Raw genomic sequence first — 21,608 nt, 5'->3', positions numbered from 1 at the left:
CTGCTACCTGTGTCAGGTACATCCGAGCGGTGACAGCAGAGAGAGGCGGGTAAATGAGAATTGGTTTCGTTGTTTCCCCAATAGCATCACCAATGAGTTTCCCGCTGGACGAGTAAGCAGCGATCGCAAAAATGTAGTGTGCATTCGTTTCCAAACCTTTAATTTCAAAGAAGCTTCTGCCATCGGCTGGTATCTGTGAACGGAAACATTTCAGCTTTTACTCGGAAAATTAAGGCAGTGTGACTATTAAAACATAATTGGATAAACCTTTCTCCTTCGCTGTGGGAGCTTAGTTGTGACTCGAGTCGGAATTAGTGTCAATCCACGGCTGTAATGACTTCATAGGGGGAACGCACTCTCCATTGTGGTTAATAAGACTTTGATAAGGCCTGCTGACAGAGGGGGTGACGTACGTAGGTACGTACCGCTCCTCCTGAGTTTGGGGTGACACGTGACTGACGTACGTACCGCTTCTCCTGAGTTTGGGAGGTGGTTGTTGTTCAACCTTACTTTCCCATAGCTTCCTTCTGCTTTGCAACCCAAGATGCAGTACCAGGACGCCTGGAGGGGAGAGAGGCAGCGGTCACCTGTGCTCCGAGCTCTGCTTCACAGCGCTCGGCCTCCTCTATCGGGATGGCGCAAAGTCAATGATCTTCCAAAGAGAATGGTACACTACTCGTGTGTTAAACTGCGAGGTCTACGCTTATACGCACCTCTGACATCTTCACAAAGTAACGACAAACATGGGGCTTGCTTACCTGAGACAGGACACACACACCCAGTGCGTGCGTGATGTATGTAGGTCAGAAGGAAGACTTGGTTGTCGGTCCTTGCCTGCTACCTCGTTTGAGATAGGACCATTGTTGTTTGAAGGTTGGTCCTTGAGCCTTCAATGCTCCTCCCACCTCACCCTCCCTGCTCCACATAGGATCTCTGGCATTACAAACTCTTGTGCGGCGTGCCTGGCCTTTTCATATGTTCTGGGGACTGGAACCCAGATCATATGCTTAGCAAGCACTTTTACCCACCGAGCCCTTCCCCACCCCCACCCCTAGGCCCACATTATTGCCTACTTTAATCACTATTGCTGATTGACATTAGTAAGCTGGAACGTGCTTCCCTCTATATCTGCTATCCACCGTGATGGGTCCCACAGAGACATTTCAGACACTGTGACGGGACCACGCTCACACTTTCCCCCTCCCTTCTTACTACTCTCACTCATTCTCCCAGTCTCCCCTCTGCTCCCGTGGCCTGCCTGCATGCAAGCATAAGTCAATGTGTCTACAGAAAAGCTGGAATTTGAGAATGGGAGATGCGTGCACTGGCTGTCTATCTGAGTCTGATCCATTTTCTTATGATCTTTGCCATTTTCCTAAAGAACAACATGAGTCATTCCTTTTATGGCTGAGTGAAACTTCATCATGGATGTATTCTATGTTTTCTTCACCCATTGTCTGTTGATGAACACCTAGGCAGGTTCAAAACTTTATGGTGAATATGGCTAAAAACATAGGTATGTAAGCATCCCTGCGATGTCTGCCTGCTACAAGCCCAGAACTTGGTCATACAATAACAATACATTTTTGTTTCTGGGGTCTTTTGACCCTAATTTTCACCATGTGGAGAAACGGGAACCAATTCTATTTCCACCAGCAATGTGTAAGCGCTCCTGTTGCCTGCATCCTCGCCAGCACTTGTTGTTACTTGTTTTCTTGTGTCTGGGATGAGGCGGGATCTCAACGTTGCTTTAGGTGGCTTGCCCAAGTGGCTAAGAATAGTGAACATTTTTCGTATGATTATTGGCCACTTTCACTTCATCCTTTGAGAACTGTCTGTCCATTTCTAGAGGCCTGGGCATTTGTGAGTCACCTAGTGTGGGTTCTGGGAACCAAGCCAGAGTCCTCTGCAAGAGGCGTTAAGTGTTCTTAGCCACTGCACTCTCTCTCCAGCCCCAAACTTAGTCTTTTAGGCCCTTTATATAATCTAAACATTAAGCCTCTGTCAGTGCCATGCCTAGCCAGGACTTCCCTCGTTCTATAAACCGCCTCATCACCAGATTGCATCTTTGGCTGTACACAGTTTAGTAATGTCATGCAATCCCATTTGTCAGATCTTTCTTTGGCCTGAGCTATACCAGTCCTTTTCACAAAGTTTTCTTCAAATACAGCCTGTGCCTGGATCTTAAGTTGTTCCCCCCCCCCCCAGAAATTCAGAGTTTCAGAGGCCTTATCTTTGACTTATTTTGAATTGAATTTTTACAGCAAGATTTAAGACTCTGGTCTCGTTATTCTGCATGTGGATCCCCAGTCCTGCCCACACAATTCACTGCGAAGGCTGTATTCTCTCCAGCGTATGTGTTAGACATCTTTGTCAAAGATCCTGTGGCTAATATTCACTCCATTCCTTTGAGATGAAACTGCTACTGTCTCGGGGAACTGAGTCGCAGAAAGACAAAAACATTTTAACTCAGAGCAAACAGACTCAGACATTAATGCCAAAGACAGCTTCATCTTGAGGCACTCAGAATGGGACAGGATGAGAGCAGGGATCAGCGTTTAAAAGATGTTCATATGACAGAAACACACGAGGAAACCAAAAGAGGCTGGGAGAGAGGTGAGGCACTAAGTCACGTACCTTTGTGTGCAAGAAATCCTGAAGAAAACTCACTGAATCAAGCAAGAACTGGTGTCTAATCTGTATGAGTGGATCTCAACCCGATTCCACTCCAGGCTGTTTGTGTGTTTGTTTGTTTGTTTGAGACAGGGTGTCTCTATGTAGCCCTTGCTGTCCTGGAACTTACTCTGCAGAGCAGGTTGGCCCCAAACTCATTAGAGATCTGCCTGCCTCTGCTTCTCGGGTGCTGGGATTAAAGGTGTTGGCCACCATTGCCCAGCTTCGAGGTCACTTTTTAAAAGAGTGGTTTGTACAGAATAGAATGCTCTCTAAAATGACCACTAGCCAAGCCACCCAAGGCTCCCTAGCTTCAACAAGTGAGGTTTCCTGGTACAAGGGTCTAATCCTTTGTGCTCCCAGAGAAAGGCTCTCAGGTGATTATGATATATGTGACTAATTAAGAGTGCCAGCCGTCATGAGCAGAAAGGAGGAAGGAGGAGAGAGCTGAGGGGCTGGAGGCTAGAGGACAAAGGGAAAGGTCAGATGAAACAAAAGGAAACACAAACTAAGAAATAACGGACTTAGCATCCCGTGCTCACCCACACAGAGAGAGTACACTTTCTGTCAGGGGTGGGGACGGCAGGGTGCAGAAAGACTGCGTTGCATGACAGATTGTTATTGCTCTAAATTATACCACACAAAACCAAGAGCGAATTCTCTCTAAAAGCATTATTACAAGCAGATTTTATATTTTTATTTTGCTCCCAGTCTGTGTAACACAAAGAAGCAATGTGTAATTAGAATCTACATAAGAATAGAGACGGTGTGAACAAATCACTAACTTTGGAAATAAGATTTTATAGACAATGTAAGTAACATTAGCATTTGCAACTATAGAAACAGATTTTAACGAAGCGATGGCTTAGGAGGAGGCTCCACGGAGACAAAAGATGGCCAAACCAGCAAACCAGAAATTTTACATGAGCCCACAGCACCACCTAGTGGTCAGAGTGAGGAAGCAGTGGGCAAACCTTCCTGAACCAACTCTCCTAATGAGTAATTTACATAAATGTCATTATATACGTGCCTTTAAAAAGCACGAGAGCTACAAGTCAAATATGAGGAGCTAATGTCTTCCTATGTTCACGCAACATACGATAAAACCGTCACTAAATAGTAATACTGAAAACAAATAATGGTTTGGATTAAACCAAAGTATTTGAAAACAAACACTAAATAGCATAACCCTCGTTCTATACTAATTTTCTAAAACCAGTAAAGCCTTACTCTTAGCACAGGTTTCCAAAATCTCCAAAATTGAACTCCTAGTTCTAAAACGATGTCCTCACAGTCGTGTGTGAGATAAATGCTACTTCTACTCCAATTTCAAAAGACAAAATAACAAAGAAGTGACAAAAATTGTTCTCAAGGGAGTCCATGCCCATCCATCGAAGGTGCAGCCCATCTGCCTAAAGTCCACCACATCCATCTACAAGTCCACGCCCATTGATCTAAAGTCCATTCCATCCATCTAAAAATCACTCAAGAAGGAGCCATATTCACCCGTGTTTAATTTTGTGCCTGTTAACTCACACAGAACTTGACAGCAGACAGACATTCAAAAAAAGAAAAGAAAAGCTCATAGTATTGAATTAACAAAAAAAAATCACAAAATAATGCAATCACAGTCTATATAACTCCAGTAATTGTTTTGATAAATTCTACTTCATGTGCTTAAAAGTAGACGAAAGTCGTTGGCTAATATGTTAATAGTATTATATATTAGTTCTGTCTCTCTTTTACAAAACAAAACAAAACAAAACAATGTCTCGGGCTGGCTGTGAGCTTGCTGTGGAGCCAGAGATGGCCACGAACTGATCTGCCTTCACCTCCCAAGAGATGAGATTAAAGGCGAATGGTACCACACCGAGTCTGTATGGCTGAAGGGACAGGGCAGGGATGTCATCAGTGCTGGACAAGCTCTCGACTAACTGCACCCATCTCCAGCTCTCCCTCGCTCGGCTTCTTTTCACAATAAGCACGCTTCACAAATGAGAAGCTTGAAACTGTATTTGGCCTCCCTAAAGTTGTTCTGTGGGTTAGCAGCAGAGCTAGAATTGTAAACTTATATATGCTTGACTTCAAAGCCTCTGTGTGCAAAATGCCCTAAAGATAATCAAAGACAGGAATGAATTGTGGCACAACATCAAAGAGGGCCTAAAAGAACAATATTTAAAATATAAACTAGCTGGAGCCAATTTCTTGTTAGGAAATGAAATCCCAAGAGGTATTCCCATTGAGGCCAAGTTCCAGGGCTCGGGATGGGAGATGAGGCTTGTTCTAATTATGCTGAAAGATTTGCGGTTGAAGAGACATTTGGATCGTCCCTTGTTTCCACGGTGACCTATGGAGAAGATACACAGAATCTCTAGACCTGCAACCTTCAAATTCCGTGTCCTGCTGCTTTGTTGCCAGTGCTGGCTCTCAGAGAAGATAGCCTCCTCCCGTGTCTGATTCTACTTCCGCCCTCTACCTTGAGCACAGTGTCACTGTGACAAAGGCACACAGAGGGAACTGTTTTTTCTCTTCCCACGTGTTTGACATAGCTTTAGGAGACAATCCATAAAGAGAGAATATCATGAATAAATTAAGTATAGATAAGGCATGAAAATACTAATCTGGTGTTTGGTGCTTATAAATAAGATTATTTGGGTCCTGAGAGCAATAAGTGGTAAGGGTTACTGTAGTCACAAGAACGCTTAGGTCACATGGCATGGGACAGCACTCGGGAGGGCACTGTACCTTAACCTCTGAGATAAAGGGCACAGGCTTCAGAATCACAGAGCAGTGAGTTCGGGCCAGCAGGATGGGTGGGGGAGGGATTCTGCTCTTCTTTATTTTTGAGCTCCCCAAGAACTTCTGATAGGAATATAGGGCATTTTGTTCTGCTTCGACCTTCTCAATTAAGGCATTCGCTTCCTGTAACGAAGTGTGAAAATAGAAAAACACATTTCAGGAGCTTGAGCCTTCTCTATATTTGCAGAATTCTCTTGTGGTAAACGCTCTCTTTCTATATACTGTTTCTTGAATCCCAGAGGCATACGTACACATGTCGCTATGGATCATGGGCTGATTTTTGTAGGACTATTAAAAAAGACTATTAAATGAGCCTCTTCAATGGAAACAGACGCATATGTCTAAATGCAATGATCATATATTATTAACGGGAAGCATTTTGTCTTTAAATCCACTGACTATCTACCATCAGACTTTATTGTGCTTTGAAAATTCATAACACAAACACCTGCATTTACACTGATAAGCCACAATCCTATCCTTAGTACAACTTGCAATATGACTCTCAAGAAATAAAGACTATTGATACATGTGGTTTGTGAAAGGAGTGTCCTTGGGAGTTTATATCATCAAGATGTTAATTCTGTGATTCGGATACTGAGACAATTCCTAACTATCAGTGCTAAACCATATTTAAAGTCAGATGAGCTGCATCAGCAGAGATGTGTAAACTCCCTCACAATACTAATAAGACTAGTTAAAATAATAATAGTAATGTTTTAGGTCTCGATAATCATAGACAGATCAAACGATGTCTTTACTTTCATAAGATATTTAAACAGGTTAGAGAGAGGGGTTTGGCCGTTCATTCTTCCAGAGGACCCATGTTTCTTCCCAACCCCCACGTATTGGTTCACAACCTCTTGTAATCCCAGCCTCTCTGGCCACTGTGTGCACCAAGCATACACAGAGTGCTCATATTTACATCCAGGCAAACACTCATACACATAAAATAAAAACCGTAACTATTTTTAAAGGCATTTGAGCATCTTAAATATCCACTACTAATTTTCAAAAAAAAAAAACAATAAACTACGGGAAAAAAATCGTTAGCATCCTTAAAATACTAAGTTCAGTTAATAGACCAAGGGTTAGCGTAGCCCTCTTGGTGCTCACAAGGAACCACTGAAGAAGTTTCCAGGCCAGCCCAAGAGGAGATGGAGCGCTGCCATTCCCTTGCTTTTAGAAGTCCTGCCCTGTTGACAAATGCAAACAAGAATCTCCTGTGACCAGTGCCTGTTTACCAAATCCCAGGCATTCCCACTCTGCTCCAGTAAGCTTGTGCTGTTTCTCCCGAGCGGGGGGGGGGGGGGGGGGGGGGGCATGTAGGGTTTGAAAGATTCACATCTGGAGCTCACTAGATTTCAAGCCCACTAAAGAAAAGGCTGGACATGGAGTGATGCTTATATCAACTTCTGCTCCTGACTCTGCAAACATCCTCTAAGATCTATTGAAGGGCAAACTTCTCCATGGGATTTTTTTGTAATGGCCGTGAGCATGTCTTCTGTCTGAATCTCCCGTAGATACTATACCTACCTCTCTATTTACCCTAAACCTCTAAGACCATTCACTTCTGTGCATTCCTCCCTTCCCGGAAGTATCCCATCTTGTCAGCTGATCCGAAACCTCCTGGAGCATCACCCCCACTGACATCTCTGCCGGCCCTGGGTTCTCAGCACCCCTTCCTATTGGTCTTCACTAATCTCATTTCAGTGGGTATCATGTCCTATGTCACCTGCGGACCCAAATGGCAGTGCCTTGTTCTGAATGCCCTGGTGATGGGAGCAGTGCTTTATTTATCTCCTTGGATTCAGTCGTTGTATTCTAAATGAAAGTCACTCCGGGCTGTGATGGTGAAGAAATGTGTTTACTACAATGCACTTTAAATGGATGTGTTCAAAGTGCTCTGACTGGGTCTTGACCAACTTTAAAAGGAAATTTCTGGCTCAGATTATGTGGCCCAATTTTAACCATGTTAACAGAAATATCAACGTTTATATCAAAAAGTAGTGAAAGAAAAGTGCAAAAACCTAAAGCCTAGATTTGGGTTAAATAAATTCCATAACAGAACTCAAGGCAAACTCTAATGCCTGTTAGAAATAAAGTCCCAACTCAGTAAGGCTAATAATCTTGCAGCTGCAGGAGAAAGTGTCTGGGGATGGTTTAAGATCTTCAACCACACAGGAGGAGATAGTATCTGGTCAGGGCGGGGAGAACTCAAGATGGAAAAAGTCACAAAACCCACTGTGCTCAATTTTAAAGGGGTGTTTCTAGTGCTATCTAGAACAATGCTTTAGCAAACCAAGATCTCACAACTGCAAAATCTGGACAGCCATTCTCAGTCTTCAGTCAATACTCGCTTTCCCAGACATGTCACATGATGAAATAGCTAACCAATCTCCCTTTCCCGACAGCCCTTGAAAATTAGAAGGGCTTACCGAACCTAATGCGAGGAATGTCCCTTTTACTGACTGAAGACAAAGGTTAGCCAGGACCCTCAGTGCAAGGGGACTTCCTCAGCGACGCAACAAGGCAGCAACCATGCTTCCCATGGCCATCTGAGCGGTAGTGGGCTGCATGAACCGAGGCCCTAAGCAATTCTGTATAAATACAAATGTCGCTGCCTATACTCTCCATCAGAGCAAATGAGACCTGCCTCTTTTCGGAAGTTTGCCACTGCTTATGAAGACAGGCTGACATTAAATCCATGTGTCACACGCCTGACACCCATGGTGCATCAGAACACTAATGGCGAGATGTAATGCAATCTTGAGGGCATGATTAAGATGCACAGAAACAGTGATCACAGAGCTGCGTTGATGGAGTGTCACGATAGCTATCCGTCTCAGAGCCCTCCCTCGGGTGCATCTGGGTCCCATCGTGAGGGTGTGGCACCTCAGAAGGAGATGAGAAGTAGGTTAAGTCATCCCTGGAGAAACCTGGCCAGGACCGTTACTGAGAATGAACAATGTGGTTTCAAAGATGAATCAAGAGAAGGTGTGGGGCGTGATGTGTGGTCTTGTGAAGAAGAATAAAGCTGAAGTTCAGATAATAGTCCTAGCCGAATGCTACAGAGCACTGCAAGGGAAGGGCAGGCTAAGAGTGATAGTGACAATAACAATGGCTAATAGGTATGGGCTGTTCACCCTGCACCCAAAGCTAAGAATGCTTTTTATGATCTGTTTATTTTTATCTTGTGTGCATTGGCATTTTGCCTGCATGTATGTCTGTGTGAAGATGCTGGAGTCCCCCCCTCCCACCCCTGCCTCCCAGAGCTGGAGTAACACACAGTGGTGAGCTGCCATATGGGTCCTGGGAATTCAACCTAAGTTCTCTGCAAGAACAGCCAGTGCTCTTAACAGATGAACCATCTCTCCAGGCCCCCTTTTTTTTTTCTTTTTTTCTTTTTTCTTTTTTCTTTTTTCTTTTTTCTTTTCTTTTCTTTTCTTTTCTTTTTTTTTTTTTTTTTGAGCTAAGAATTTTATTTGCACCATTTCATCAAGTCTTCCTAAGAACCTCCCTTTAATAGATGAATATTTTCAAGATGTAAGAGGACATCAATAACACAGGACATAGTGTTAATCAGTAGCAGAACCAGAACCCTACCCCAGCTCCTATACCCCATGCTACTACATCCAAATGCAAAGCTAAGCCAAAAAAAAAGCAAACAAACATACAAGAAACTCAAACACCTTTAGGAAGACAAACCAGAGAAAGCTCTCCACACTTTACCTTTAGAAAAATCTCTACTACATAGTTATGCCCAAATCTGAAACCCAGGGCTCAAACCATGGTCTCATTAGAAGGGGGGTCAGGATCAGAAAGATCTCTGCTCTTCCACAAGGAAAACCAGTAGAGAAGAGACAGAAAGAACTGAGAAGGTCTCAGGAAAAAAAAAAAAAAACAACAAAACAAAAAACAGGTCTCAGGAAAAAGAAAAAAAAAAACAGTTCAAGAAGAACAAATAGGATCGACCCAACTGAAATTCCATAAATAAGAAAAAGAAATAAACCCAGTTACTGCCAGTTAAGTTTACAGGATAGAGTTACAGGCATAAATTCTGGAGATATTAAAGCCAGGACTTATTGGAACGTCCAGTGGTTCTGGTTTCCTTCTTAGTTCTGCTTCCAAAATGAGATTATACACTTACACCCTGGACCGATAGTAAACATGACTCTGCTTGGCCACAGTGCTCCTTTGCTTGGAGACAGGATGCTAAGGCCAGGGTGTGGCACTGCTGACTTTATCTCGTCTGCAGGGTTACTTGGGCCCCGGCAGAGAGCATTAAGAGAAAGCCAGATGCAACAGTTGGGCTTCTTTGCAAGAGAAGCTTCTGGGGAAATGAAGTGTGGATCAGAGGGGCAGGGGATTCCCTGGATGGGGTCATAGTCAGCACACAGATGTAGGTTGTCAGGCTCCATTTCCTTACATGGAGCAAAGAGAGACTTCGGCAAGGGGTCGCTTCTGGGGGATTGCGCTAAAGCTGCAGTCTTCTCAGATTGCTACAGAGGCTCGGCTTCCAGACAGAGAGCAATCACTAGGACCCTTCCCTATTCTACCTGATTATATCTAATGAGAAGGAGGGTAACTCCGCCTTCTGTGATATTTGGAGGCAAGAAACAGCATCATAGCACATTACCCTGAAAGCGCTTAGGAGCGTTCATGTTCTCTTCCAGTGAGAAATGGCATCTGCTAAGGTCCTGAAAGGTCATCTGTAACCGCCTCAGTGAACTAACTGTCTAAGCCACAGGGTGGCCGCTCCACTCGAAGGGAGAAAAGCCTCTGGCGGGGGGTGCTGCGTGCCACCCCTTACAATGGAGGGACGGCGTAATGTGCAGAATCGAGGCAGATCAATACCGTCAAGCAGCCGAGGCTGGAGGACAGGATGAACACACTCCTCTAAACAAGAAGGAAAAGTAAAGTCTTCATCCCATTTGGGAAGCTAGCATCATCAAAATTCTGTCCTTTGTCTCTAACAACAAAGTGGTCCACTTTTAATTGGTTTGGAATCACGGGCGCTCGATACGATTATATGGCTCCACAAGGGCAGAAAACTTTCGAAAAACCAAAGCAGGGTATGAATTATTTACATGTCCCTAAGAGACTCGAGCTTTTTCATACCTTTTTATGGTATCAGGTGACACATCAATTACTGGTTTGGGGACAATTTTATTACAGGACCATGAGAAGGTAAAACATTTTGTGATATTCCTCAGCAGAGAATGACTGCCAAGGGAAAGAAGTTTATTTATCTTCTTTAAGGAAAGAAAGTTTGACAATTATTTGAGTCCTAACATCGCTGTCAAGGAGAGCGCCCCGAGGAGCCATTGTGACACCATAATCCTTGGATGAGAACTGCCACTGAGGAGCAGTGGTGCCACTGGAAGACGCAAGGCCTCGGATAAACATTCAGTGTGCTCCCAGCTGGCAAGAGTCTCTTGTTGGGGAGCCTGTAGAGCTTCATCATGCCTCTCATGGGGCTATCGAGTGAGGGCATCACACCCATAATTTTTCTAGAGCTCAAACAGTCTTAGGCAATAGAAAGACCTGGAAACGTAGACTCCTTGCATCTCCACCATCTCCCTCCTCAGCCTGGGTGGGAGGGAGAGAAACAAGAAGGAAATAGCATATTATGGAAGTAGAAAGAAAACCTCAGAAGTTTCCTTCTCCTCGGGCTCCAAAAGCATGTGGGAACTGGTCCAGAGAGCAATATAAAACAAAACAAAACAAAACAAAACAAAACAAAACAAAACAAAACAACAACAAAAAAAAAACTCTGTTTTATTCTCCATAGAAATAGGGCCAGAGTGCCAATGTCTAAGCAGCAGCCACAAAGCAGATCTAAACTCATCCAGAAATCTAACAAAGATCAGAGGCTACATGACCTTATCAATTCAGACCACCCAATGCTGCCACCAAAATCCATCCCCAACTCAAAGTCTGGAAATGCAAAAGTTCTTCCCTAATCCTGACGGGACAGACGCCTCCACCTTGAACAATGATGGTATCTATCCCCCCGAAGTCCTTACCCTGCTGTGCTAGATAGAGCTCTCCTGCATTGCCATCCTTCCCCAGAGCCCCTCCTTCCCCTGCCACATGCGTGCCCCTCCAAGTGAATGGCAAGCAGAAGGACCAGTGCGTAGCAGCAGCTCCTGGATCCTGGGGCTCTGCCCTCATTGCTCTCTGACAGAACAGAGTGACCTTCCTCTTCACAGTCCCCCTCATCGGTGGCCACTCAGCCTTCTTCAGGTCTATGTCCAAGTTTCCAAAATCCTACTTGCTGACCTCAAATGCTTTCAGCTCCAGCTTTCTCAGACTCTCAATTTCTGGACTCTGACTGACTTTTACAGGGAGGTCCAGTTTTATGATGTTTCTGTCATAATAAAGTCTTCACCTTGATGTCTGGTTTTCCTTCCCTATTCACTCTGAACTTCTTCTTTCATACTGGGAAAAAAAGTTTAAGTTCTCACCTGTAATAACAAAGAGACAGCTGCGGGTTCAGGAAAAGAGCTGACTTCATGATCAGTCTCCATGATAAGCTGTGTTAGGTGAGAAATCCCCGTAACCACGGGGGAAATGGGGAGCTAAGAATGGGCCCTGAGGTAGGAGGGTATTATGAGGGGAGAGACAGTATATTGTTCCAGAGATGACATGGTGGATCCTTAAAGGGAGGGGGGACCTTTACTTTAAAAACCTGGGAAGGAACACCATCACAAGAGATAGCTTAAAGTGGAAGAACAGAAAAGAAATAGCTGTTATATACAGCATGATGGGGGAGTTTAAAGACAAGAGGAAGCCTTCTTTAAAGAAAAGAGAGAAGTCCGCACAGCAAAGGACAGATGTGATTTCCATATTTTTTAGAGGGCAGCATAAAATGCCACACCTCCTGATTACAATTTAACCCATTAAAGCCTAAACACCAAGAAGTCCCGACACCCCAGTCTGTGTTTTAACTTTCATGGCAAGGGCCTGTTGGCAGCAAATAGCCTCGCCCGGTGTCTGAGATAGTGGAGCAGCTAGGAAGTCTGTGACCTAACCATATCAACCACTTAAAAGATTAATAATCCTGCACTAATCTTCATTGTGACAAATATCCTGCTGTCACTGGTACTGAACATCAGGAAACACCAGACCACGATGAAGAAGGGGCTTCTAAAGACCCACAGTCTCCAACCTCAGAGAGAATAGCACCTACCATCAACTTCCCAATCCTCCTTCTCTTTCCCTTCACATCCCAACGATTCCCCTCTCTACTGCTAGCAGAAACCCTCACTTCCTATTTTATCAAACTATTGAGGCTAGACAGCATCGACTTACCCCCCCCCACACACACACACACACGAACAAGCTTCTTACACCTGCATCTATCCACCGTTCCTTCCTTTCTTCATCAAAGGACAACATGCCTGCCTTGCAGCCTACCCCTGGTCTGAGCTTTCTTTCTCCTCCCCTCCCCTATCCTGGAGCACTCTGTTCACATTTTGACCTCTCTTCTATCTTTCATTTCTCTCTTGGTTCTGTCTGTTTATCCTTAACACACTCACACGCCACATATATGTGTCTGTCCTCAACCCCTTGTGACTGACCTGGGTTTGGGTCTCTTTTGCCCTTGTCTTATTAGTCAAGTAACTTGTAGCATTATTATTTTCTGTTTTAATGTAATATTCATTCTATCAGGATATGAAATAGCTCCTAAAGTTCCATGTGTTAGGTCAACAGCCCCGGCTGAAAGACAGTGAGTGGGACTTTTAAAATATGCTGGACCTAGTGGGGTGTTAAAGGTATGGGGGCATGCTTTTAAAGGGGATACTGGGATTCCCACCTCTCCACTTCTTAGTTCCATGAAGTGAATTGGTTCCCTGATAGCAAATACTTTCACTGTGTCTCCTGTATTACCCCAGAACCAAAAGCAAAGAGACTAAGCAGCCATGGGCTGGAATCCCTAAACTGTGAGCCAAATAAACATTGGCTCCTTTTAGGATTCATGTCTGTACGCCCTTCCCCAAAGCACTGGGAAACTGACAAATGCAGGCAATGCACTTCAACTTATATGGGTCAGACACAGGGCAAAAATGAGGATCTCCTAACACACACCCCAACTGCCATTAGAAAGTTCTGCTCAATACCTCATTCTAGGAATCAGCGAAAAGACAGAGTCATTGCCAGCATGAGACCAGGTTAAAGGTGGCCACAAGAGCTGGAGAGGCAGCTCAGTGGTAGACTGGGCGCTTAGCACACTGGAGGCCTTGTGTTCCATCCCCAACACTAAGTTTTTTAAGACACAAACAAGGAGATTGTTCCATACACTCGCAGCAGCCGGCTGGAAGAGAGTGCCAATAAAGAGTTCTGCATTCTAAGTTTGATGCAAACACTGTACCAGGCCAGCCAGGATCAATCCAATTTTGACTTCCCTTATTTTGGCTCCTTCCTATTTTAAGTTGGCTTCTCAAGTCAGCTGTCTCTAGAGACAAAAGCACTCATTTCAAAAGAGTTCAAGACTTGAGGTATAGAAATCGGATGCCAGGGAAACAAATCAAGAAGGAACGATATGTTACCGTCAGCAGGTTCCGTGAAGTCTCACACACTGCGTCTTTCTCGAACAGTAAGAGAGCCTTCTGCATCAGGTAGATGGCTTTGGACAGCTTGTTCTTCCTTATTTTCTTCATTACAGTTAACTCTGTAATGGCAGACAAACGTTTGCTAACAGGTCGGGATGCAGCTTACCGTTTAACCATGGAAATCCAAGGGACCCCAGTGCTAATCACCCACCTGTGAAACACTCAGTGCTTCTAGGCTTCTTTAACTTTTCCCAACCTTTGGCAGGAGTGTTTGTGCTAACAGTTGGAGCCTGCAAAACTGAACAACAACACCTATTATGAACCAAGCAGGAGACTTTATTTTTGTCGTGCTGGGGAACAAACCGATGACCTAGGGCACAGCAGTGGTGTGTTCTACCACAACCCTGTACGCCCAGACCTTGGTTTATTTTTGGTTAAGACAGGCTTTCCCTGTTTGGCTCAGGCTGGTCTTGAACTTGGTATGTAGCCCAGGCAGGACTCAAACCCTAATCTACTTCCTCTAATTTCCTTCATGCTGGGACTTACAGGCGTGAACCACCCCACCCCACCCCCAAGCAGGTTACAGATTCATTACCACTCCCTTTTTTCTTTTCCAGTGATGTGCTTCAGGACATAGAATTTCCAAATTATTAAAATACTTGATTTTCAGTTTCAGCTTAAGTAAAATCACCTTGTGGGCAAACTCTTGTCTACTTTGCCTTCTTTTTATATAAAATGGCAAGTCCTGATACCAAACTGTCCCTGGTCCTTTCTAGAGGAACTGTGTCACCACAGTCCCTGGGAAATATGAGTGCCACAGGACAGTAAACATGTAACGGTTTGTGTCCAGATAGGATTGACTGTCATGGCGGCCCAATAAAATGAATGTGCTGGCCCAAGAGATAGTAAGGGCGATACTAGTCCGTGATTCTTAAGTCTGGTCCACAAGAGACCTGGCACTATTTTGTTTCCATCATGCAAGGTTTACAGGGTGTGGTGGTTTGAATGGGAATAACCCCCAAAGACTCATATATTTGAATATTTGGTGCATAATTGATGGAACTATTTTGGCACAGATCAGTAAGTGTAGTCTTAAAGGAGGAGTTGTCTCGCTAGGGCTGGATTTTGAGGTTTCAAGATCCCATGCCAGACCCAGTCTCTCCCTCTTTCTTTACATCCAACCTTTGGATCAGGACGTAGTCTTCAGCTACTGCCCATGGCCATGTCTGCCTGTCTGCTGCCATGCTCCCTGCCACAATGGCCATGGAATTAACCTCCAAAAGTGTAAGGAAACCCCCAATTAAATACTTTTTTTGTGTGTTCCCTTGGTCACGGTGTCTCTTCTTCGCAGCAATAGAACAGTAATTAAGACATGGGGTTTTCTAAAAGAACCCAACAACACCTCCCTTTTGACGAGTTTCATCATTTGTGCTAATGGGTGTTAAATGATAGAAACTGATGGAAAGACAGAAGCAGACGCTGCTGAAGGGTCAGAGTTACAGAAAGCTTTCCGTGCAAATATATGTGACTGCACCGTCAAGCCAGGGACATCAGTGGGCAGTCACTGTGAAATTCCTGAGTAAGAATGGCACTTCTGAAACATGAAGCTGGCAGCAGCATACTTGAGCAAAGAAAGACCAAAGGGACGAAATGGTCATCTGAGTTAGGGTGGAAGATCAATAAAGCAGCCGCAGAAACACCAAGGAAGCTCAGAGCTCCTGTACGGACCCTTAACGAACTCCACTGAAAATCCGAGCTCAGGCCTCCCATCAATACCTGCGCATGGTCCCCCATGAGAGCTCATCTGGCCTTCAAAGACCTAACGAACAACCGTTCCAGAGTAGACCATTATATGGTAACCCCAGAACAAACAAAGCCTTACTCTTCCATGAAGGATGGTACAGGAAATCATGAGTATTCTTGAAGGAAACCAGACGCGCTCCTTCTATTGAGCTGTAAAATGCAGTTCTAAGCCACATCTTTACATCTCCAAGTAATGATTGTGGCTAATTAGTCTTGGTGATCTTGTTTATGCAACAGGCAGGCTACCAGGCTTTCAGCTCACTTACGATGAAACAGAGATGTTCTCATTGCTATCTGTTCCCCTCTAGTTCTCACATTGAAAACAATAGGTTTGTTAGTTTGTCGTTTTTGTTGTTTGTTTGTTTGTTTGTTTAGTTGTTTGGTTGGTTGGTTGGTTTGGTTTGGGTTTGGGTTTGGGTTTTTGTTTTTGGTTATTTGGTTGGTATTTGGTTTTTCAAGACAGATTATCTCTGTGTTGCCATGGCTGTCCTGGAACTCATTCTGTAGACCAGTCTGGACTTGGAACTCAAAGATGCACCTGCCTCTGCCTCCCAAGTGCTGGGATTAAAGGTGTGCATTGCTACCGCCCAGATGAAAACAACTTTTAAAGCCATATAAATGTTTAAAACAAAATATAAAAGGGTGAAAACATAAAAGGGCAAAAATAAAGAATATTTTTGTAGGTACTAAATAAACACTTACTCTATTGAATTAACAAAACACCAATAACTTACTATTAGCAAACAAATAAAATCATGCTTTCTTTGAAATATACTGACCTATATACAAAGTATAAACTGATAAACAAAAGTATCTATTGATATTAACCTGAGGAGAACAAAATAAAATAATAAAACGCCTTTGGAACGTGGGCTACAAATACACAATTACAAAATATAATCAGCCCTACCCTAGGATTTTGACTTAGTTGTGAGTGGCCACTACCTTCCAGTTGGTCAAGGAGCACAACAGCTATGCGGTGCTGAGCTTGAATCAATTCAAGATGCAGGTCCATTATGTAGCTGTTTGATGCAATCGGCTTGTAAGTGTCTCCATCGAGGTCATGAGAGTCCTTTGGTCCAACAGAGTTGAAGAAGAAATCAAAAAGGGAAATGACTATCAAAACAGCCTAAAAAAAATAGCTATGCCTTGTTAGCTTTCAAATTCTTGTCTTATGCATAGCCATTCAATTCCATCCATGAGCAGCTGCCTCACGTGATATGTGCCCTCTACACTCAAAAATCACTCATTCTCCTTGATTTCCAGGAAGAGCTATTTCTGGCCTATGAGAAGAAAGTTTCCACAGACCACAATTTTTTTCTAAGCTCCTGAAAAGCCACCTCTTCTCCTCCCCAAGGAAAACATCAGCCCGATATGACATTAGTCTACTCTTACCTTGACATAGCAATGGTCAATCACGGATGATCCATCTGACAAAGTAGTTAACATGCATTTCCAGCTCATGCCAGTGATTGCTTTATCAAGGAGTTCATACGCATAAAACAGCTGTTCCACGGGTGCTCGCTAAAATGATTTTACACACAAAACGGACAAACTGAATCACTTTTTACCTGCCCAACATCAGCCGCGCTCTGTATCTTACTAAATATGCTTAGCTTCAACTAAAGACTGAGTGCCGTCAATGAAGATGAAAATAATATAGCTCGCCATTTTCCAAATGCAAACTTTCACCAACATATAATCAGTCCTATTCATTGTCTTAAGATTCCAGTTGTATTAAGCCTATAAGAAAATTTAAGAATGAAGCTCGCATAACTTTGGCTGTGTTCTCCCTCACACACTTAATTGAAAACTTGCTGCTTTTTTTTTTTTTTTTTTTAATCTCAGACCCTCAGGGCTGGAAATTTAGACTTGGAGTCCACAAAAACTGACATGGAATGGTTTTCAAAATCTACATATCTTTTAAACATCATCATCCTCATAGGGGGACTACTATAGAGTGATCAGGCTCTGTTCAAAGGCTCTTCTCAGAATCTTTTACACATGTGGGTGGGTAAAGCAAAAGCCCCAGGCTCCCATCCATGAGTCACTCTACCTCACTCCTCACAAGGAGCCACTTCCTAGAGCCTTTCTTTTTTCTTTCATTTGTGTTGCCTAAATTGGTGTTTGTTCAATTGCCACTCTCACCATACATGTGCCTCGACCAGTATATAACAACCCTTTTAAATTTTGAAATGCTTTTTAATTTCTCCATCATAAAATTCTTCAGGCTATTTTCTTCCTTCAAAACATAGGCTCGGGCTGATGTTTGTGCCTTAGTGGCTCGGCGTGGTTATCACAGGAGCTCTCTTAGTATCCCAAACAGAGAGGGGCTAAAAGAATAGAATCACAGATATCAGCAGCTCTTGGAAACCCTGGGGAAGCTGGGGCTAAGAAAGCTGCAAGTCCTTTGGGGACTGGCTTGTAGACAGGAGCATGTTTTCCTCTGAGAGGCTCCACTGAGCAGCTGACTCAGACCGATGCAAACACACACAGCCGAACAGAGTGGGTGGAGCTTGGGGAATCTTATGGAAGAATATGGATGGATTGCAAGCTCAAAGTGGATAGGAACCTCACAGAAAGACCAACAGAGTCAACTAACCTGGACCCTTGGTGCCCTCAGAGTCTGAACCACCAACCGAAAAGCATACACAGGCTGGACCTAGGCCTCCCCACTCATATGCAGCAGATGTGCAGCTTGGTCTTCATATGGGTCCTGAACAACTGGAATGGGGGCTGACGCAAAAGCTGTTGCCTGTACATAGGATATGGTCTTCTAGCTGGGATGCCTTGTCTGGCCTCAAAGGGAGAGGAAGCACCTAGACTTGAAGTGCCAGGGTAAGGGGGTGAGGGGAGAGGCTTCCACAAGCTCAGAGAAGAAAAAGGGAGAGGAAGATGGGGGAAGGACTGTGTGAGGGGCTGATCTTTAGGGTCCTAACTTTATGGGGAGGGAGGACTCAATGTCAACTCCATCTTTCATGAGTTGAAGTTTTATATTTTTCCCCTAAATAGCTGTTGGTGTTTTTTTTTTTTAATTCCATGTTTGCTTGTTACTATGCCCAGCATCCAGCAGCACCCAGAAGCACCCAGCAGCATGTCCTCTATGCTAGTTTCCACGTCCCATTTCTCTTCTGGCCTCCAGAGTTTTCCTTAGTTTCTTATCAGCTTTGCAATGAGCTTGAGGATGTCGGTTCAGCTCTGCCCAAGATGTCTAGGTATCTTCCAAAAGACATCTAAGTCATATCTAGGATGTTGTTCAGCCAAAACCAGAGGTCACAGAGGACCTGTGCGTTTATGTGAAGGCATGTGCAGGTGCACACATGCATGCAAGAGGGTGACATCAGCTGCTATTACTCTGGGGCCATCTGCCTTCTTTCCTGAGTCAGGATCTCTCATGTAGGATCTTACCAGTGAGCCCCAGCAATCTGCCTATTTCTAGTCCTCTGCGGTAGGATTACAAGCATGGAACCATCACACCTGGCTTCTTACACAGCTCCTGGAGTTTGGGCCTTCACACATGTTCATTAGGTACTGTACTGACTGAGCTATTGCCCCAGCCCTGGGAGTACCTTTTTTTGACAACAAAACTTTTCAAGGACTCCACACACAGCCACATTCTCTCATTGTCTTCACTGTGACTGCCCCACCATGCTCATTGTCATCACCATCACAGCTAACCCTAAATAAAACTCATCTGTAGGGACAATTCTCAAATTTTGGTTTCTTTAAAAACACAGAAATGTTATAAGAATGTGGTTTTATTTTGATCCCAGGTGTCAGATGTGGGACTGCTTCAGACTGTCTGCAGCGGCAGCTGACTGTGATTTGCTCTAGCAAAGGCATGGTTTTGCCAGCTGCAGATAGTTTCTGCAACTGTGTGAAGTTTGGAATTGTGGGAACTTTCCAGGGGGTTGTATAAATGCTAGGGCCCAGAGAGCAGAGGTTGGTGGTCATTGGTCATTTGGGGGCTTGTTTGTGGTTTGTTAGTAGTCATGCCAAAGAAGAAACCAAAGGAAAAATTTTAGATTCAAGGTCCCTTTCCTCTCCTTTCCTCTCCTCTCCTCTTCTCTCTCCCCTCCCCTCCCCTCCCCTCCCCTCTCCTTTCTCTCCTATCTAATGATAGGGGCGAAGTTGGGATAATAAAGAAGAACCCACAGAGTAACGAAGGCCAACTCTACTCATCTGTTTATAGTTTATAGTTATATTATATAGTTATATTATATTTTATCAGTTTATATGAGTGCCCATTTTTATAGCCCACTTATCGAATAGATGCTACATGTTCTGCATAAGTTTGAAATTGTCTTAAATCATGCCATCACCATGGTACACATTATATTTCACATAGCACTTTGCATGTGTGCAAGAAATATTATTTTTCACACCTAGAGATTTCTCAGTGGAAAAAAAAAAAGATTGGTAAGTGAACACATGAATCTCGGACCACATGAATCTGAGATCTAAGCTGAGACCAAACTCCCCTTGAAACACAAAGAAAACTAACATATACAAGGCACTGGTTTCCAGAGTGTCATTTATATGTCAACTAAATGGTATAACAACCTAGCAGAACAGGTACAGTCATAATCTCACAGATAAAGATGCTTGAATGGATCAAATAATCCATTTAAGTTCAGGCGAACAATCAACACCCTAATCAAGACTCGACTATGAGTCTGTCTGAAACAAAGGCTGGGCTCTGGGCTCTTGGCTCTGGGCTCTGGGCTCTGGGCTCTGGGCTCTGGGCTCTGGGCTCTGGGCTCTGGGCTCTGGGCTCTGGGCTCTGGGCGAGCCAGTGGATTGCCTGTAAACAGCCACCATGAGCCACTATGGCTGCTGAGCAGACGGCGCATTACAGTGTGACTGCCTGTCATTGACACCTTCGTCATCACAGACTTCATACTTGGGCAGTTTCTCAGAACATGGTAGTGGAGCATGTGGAGCAAAGGACACATTTTGCTAACTCTGATAACAGCAGCAATAGCTCATCAATCGCCTTTAGATTCTTTGTTGTCAGAGACCTGTCACCTAAGAAACCCATTTGATTTATTGACTTTAGCTGATGGAAAATTTCAAGCCAGAAGACCTAGCCCTTTATAACTTGCACTAGGGTCCCTGTGCCTTCCCCCATAGCACTAAGGAGAATAAGAGCTAGCCCACTAAGCCTGCAATTCTCACACTCTAGTGTCCTTAAGAGTTGGAATGAGACAAGTCCCTTCCGGTCTGCGCCACCACCGGGTCACCTAGGGCATGGAGTCAGCGGACACCCCCACGGTCACTAGAGGACTGCCCACCCAATATTAGGATCACTGGTGAGTGAAACACAACTTCTGCTCCAATCCAATCGTGCACGGGACCTGAGACAGCACTAGGGCAGCAGAGAACTGCCTGACCAGGGGCACAAGTCCCTTCCGGTCTGCGCCAGCACCAGGTCACCTAGGGCACGGAGTTGGCGGACACCCCCACAGTCCCTAGAGGACTGCCCACGCGATCTTAGGATCACTGGCAAGTGGAACACAACATCTGCTCCAATCCAATAGTGACAGGCCTGTGACAGCAGGAATAAGGACATCAGAGCCTTTCCTGACCAGAGGCTCAGGTTCGTTTTGATCAGTTCTGGTTTACCTTGGTTTTGGACAGGCCAGACAACTCCACGGTCCTCAAAGTAAAAAATTCCACGCACTGTAACATGCCCAGGATCTTAGGACAACAGGATCCCAGGATAACAGGAGCTGGGTCACACTAGTATTTGAGTGTCTCAGAGGAGCTTGACTG

At 44.3% G+C, this 21,608-nt stretch overlaps 1 protein-coding gene across 1 annotated transcript in view; it reads right to left on the bottom strand.

Annotated features, from left to right (window-relative positions):
- The window catches only part of Cfap54 (cilia and flagella associated protein 54), a 287,635-nt gene that overhangs the window by 218,587 nt on the left and 47,440 nt on the right, over window positions 1–21,608 (bottom strand). Inside the window, exons 16-22 of the mRNA XM_021205638.1 lie at window positions 17,229–17,357; window positions 16,779–16,905; window positions 14,242–14,328; window positions 14,028–14,149; window positions 5,419–5,595; window positions 469–561; window positions 8–193 (exon numbers count right to left, since the gene is read on the bottom strand). Coding sequence (XP_021061297.1) covers window positions 8–193; window positions 469–561; window positions 5,419–5,595; window positions 14,028–14,149; window positions 14,242–14,328; window positions 16,779–16,905; window positions 17,229–17,357 — 921 coding nt within the window. The remainder of the gene's footprint in view (window positions 1–7; window positions 194–468; window positions 562–5,418; window positions 5,596–14,027; window positions 14,150–14,241; window positions 14,329–16,778; window positions 16,906–17,228; window positions 17,358–21,608) is intronic.

This window comes from Mus pahari, chromosome 9 (genome assembly GCF_900095145.1).
Source record: "Mus pahari chromosome 9, PAHARI_EIJ_v1.1, whole genome shotgun sequence".
Taxonomy (NCBI): Eukaryota; Metazoa; Chordata; class Mammalia; order Rodentia; family Muridae; genus Mus; species Mus pahari.
This window is presented reverse-complemented; position numbering and strand designations above follow the sequence as displayed.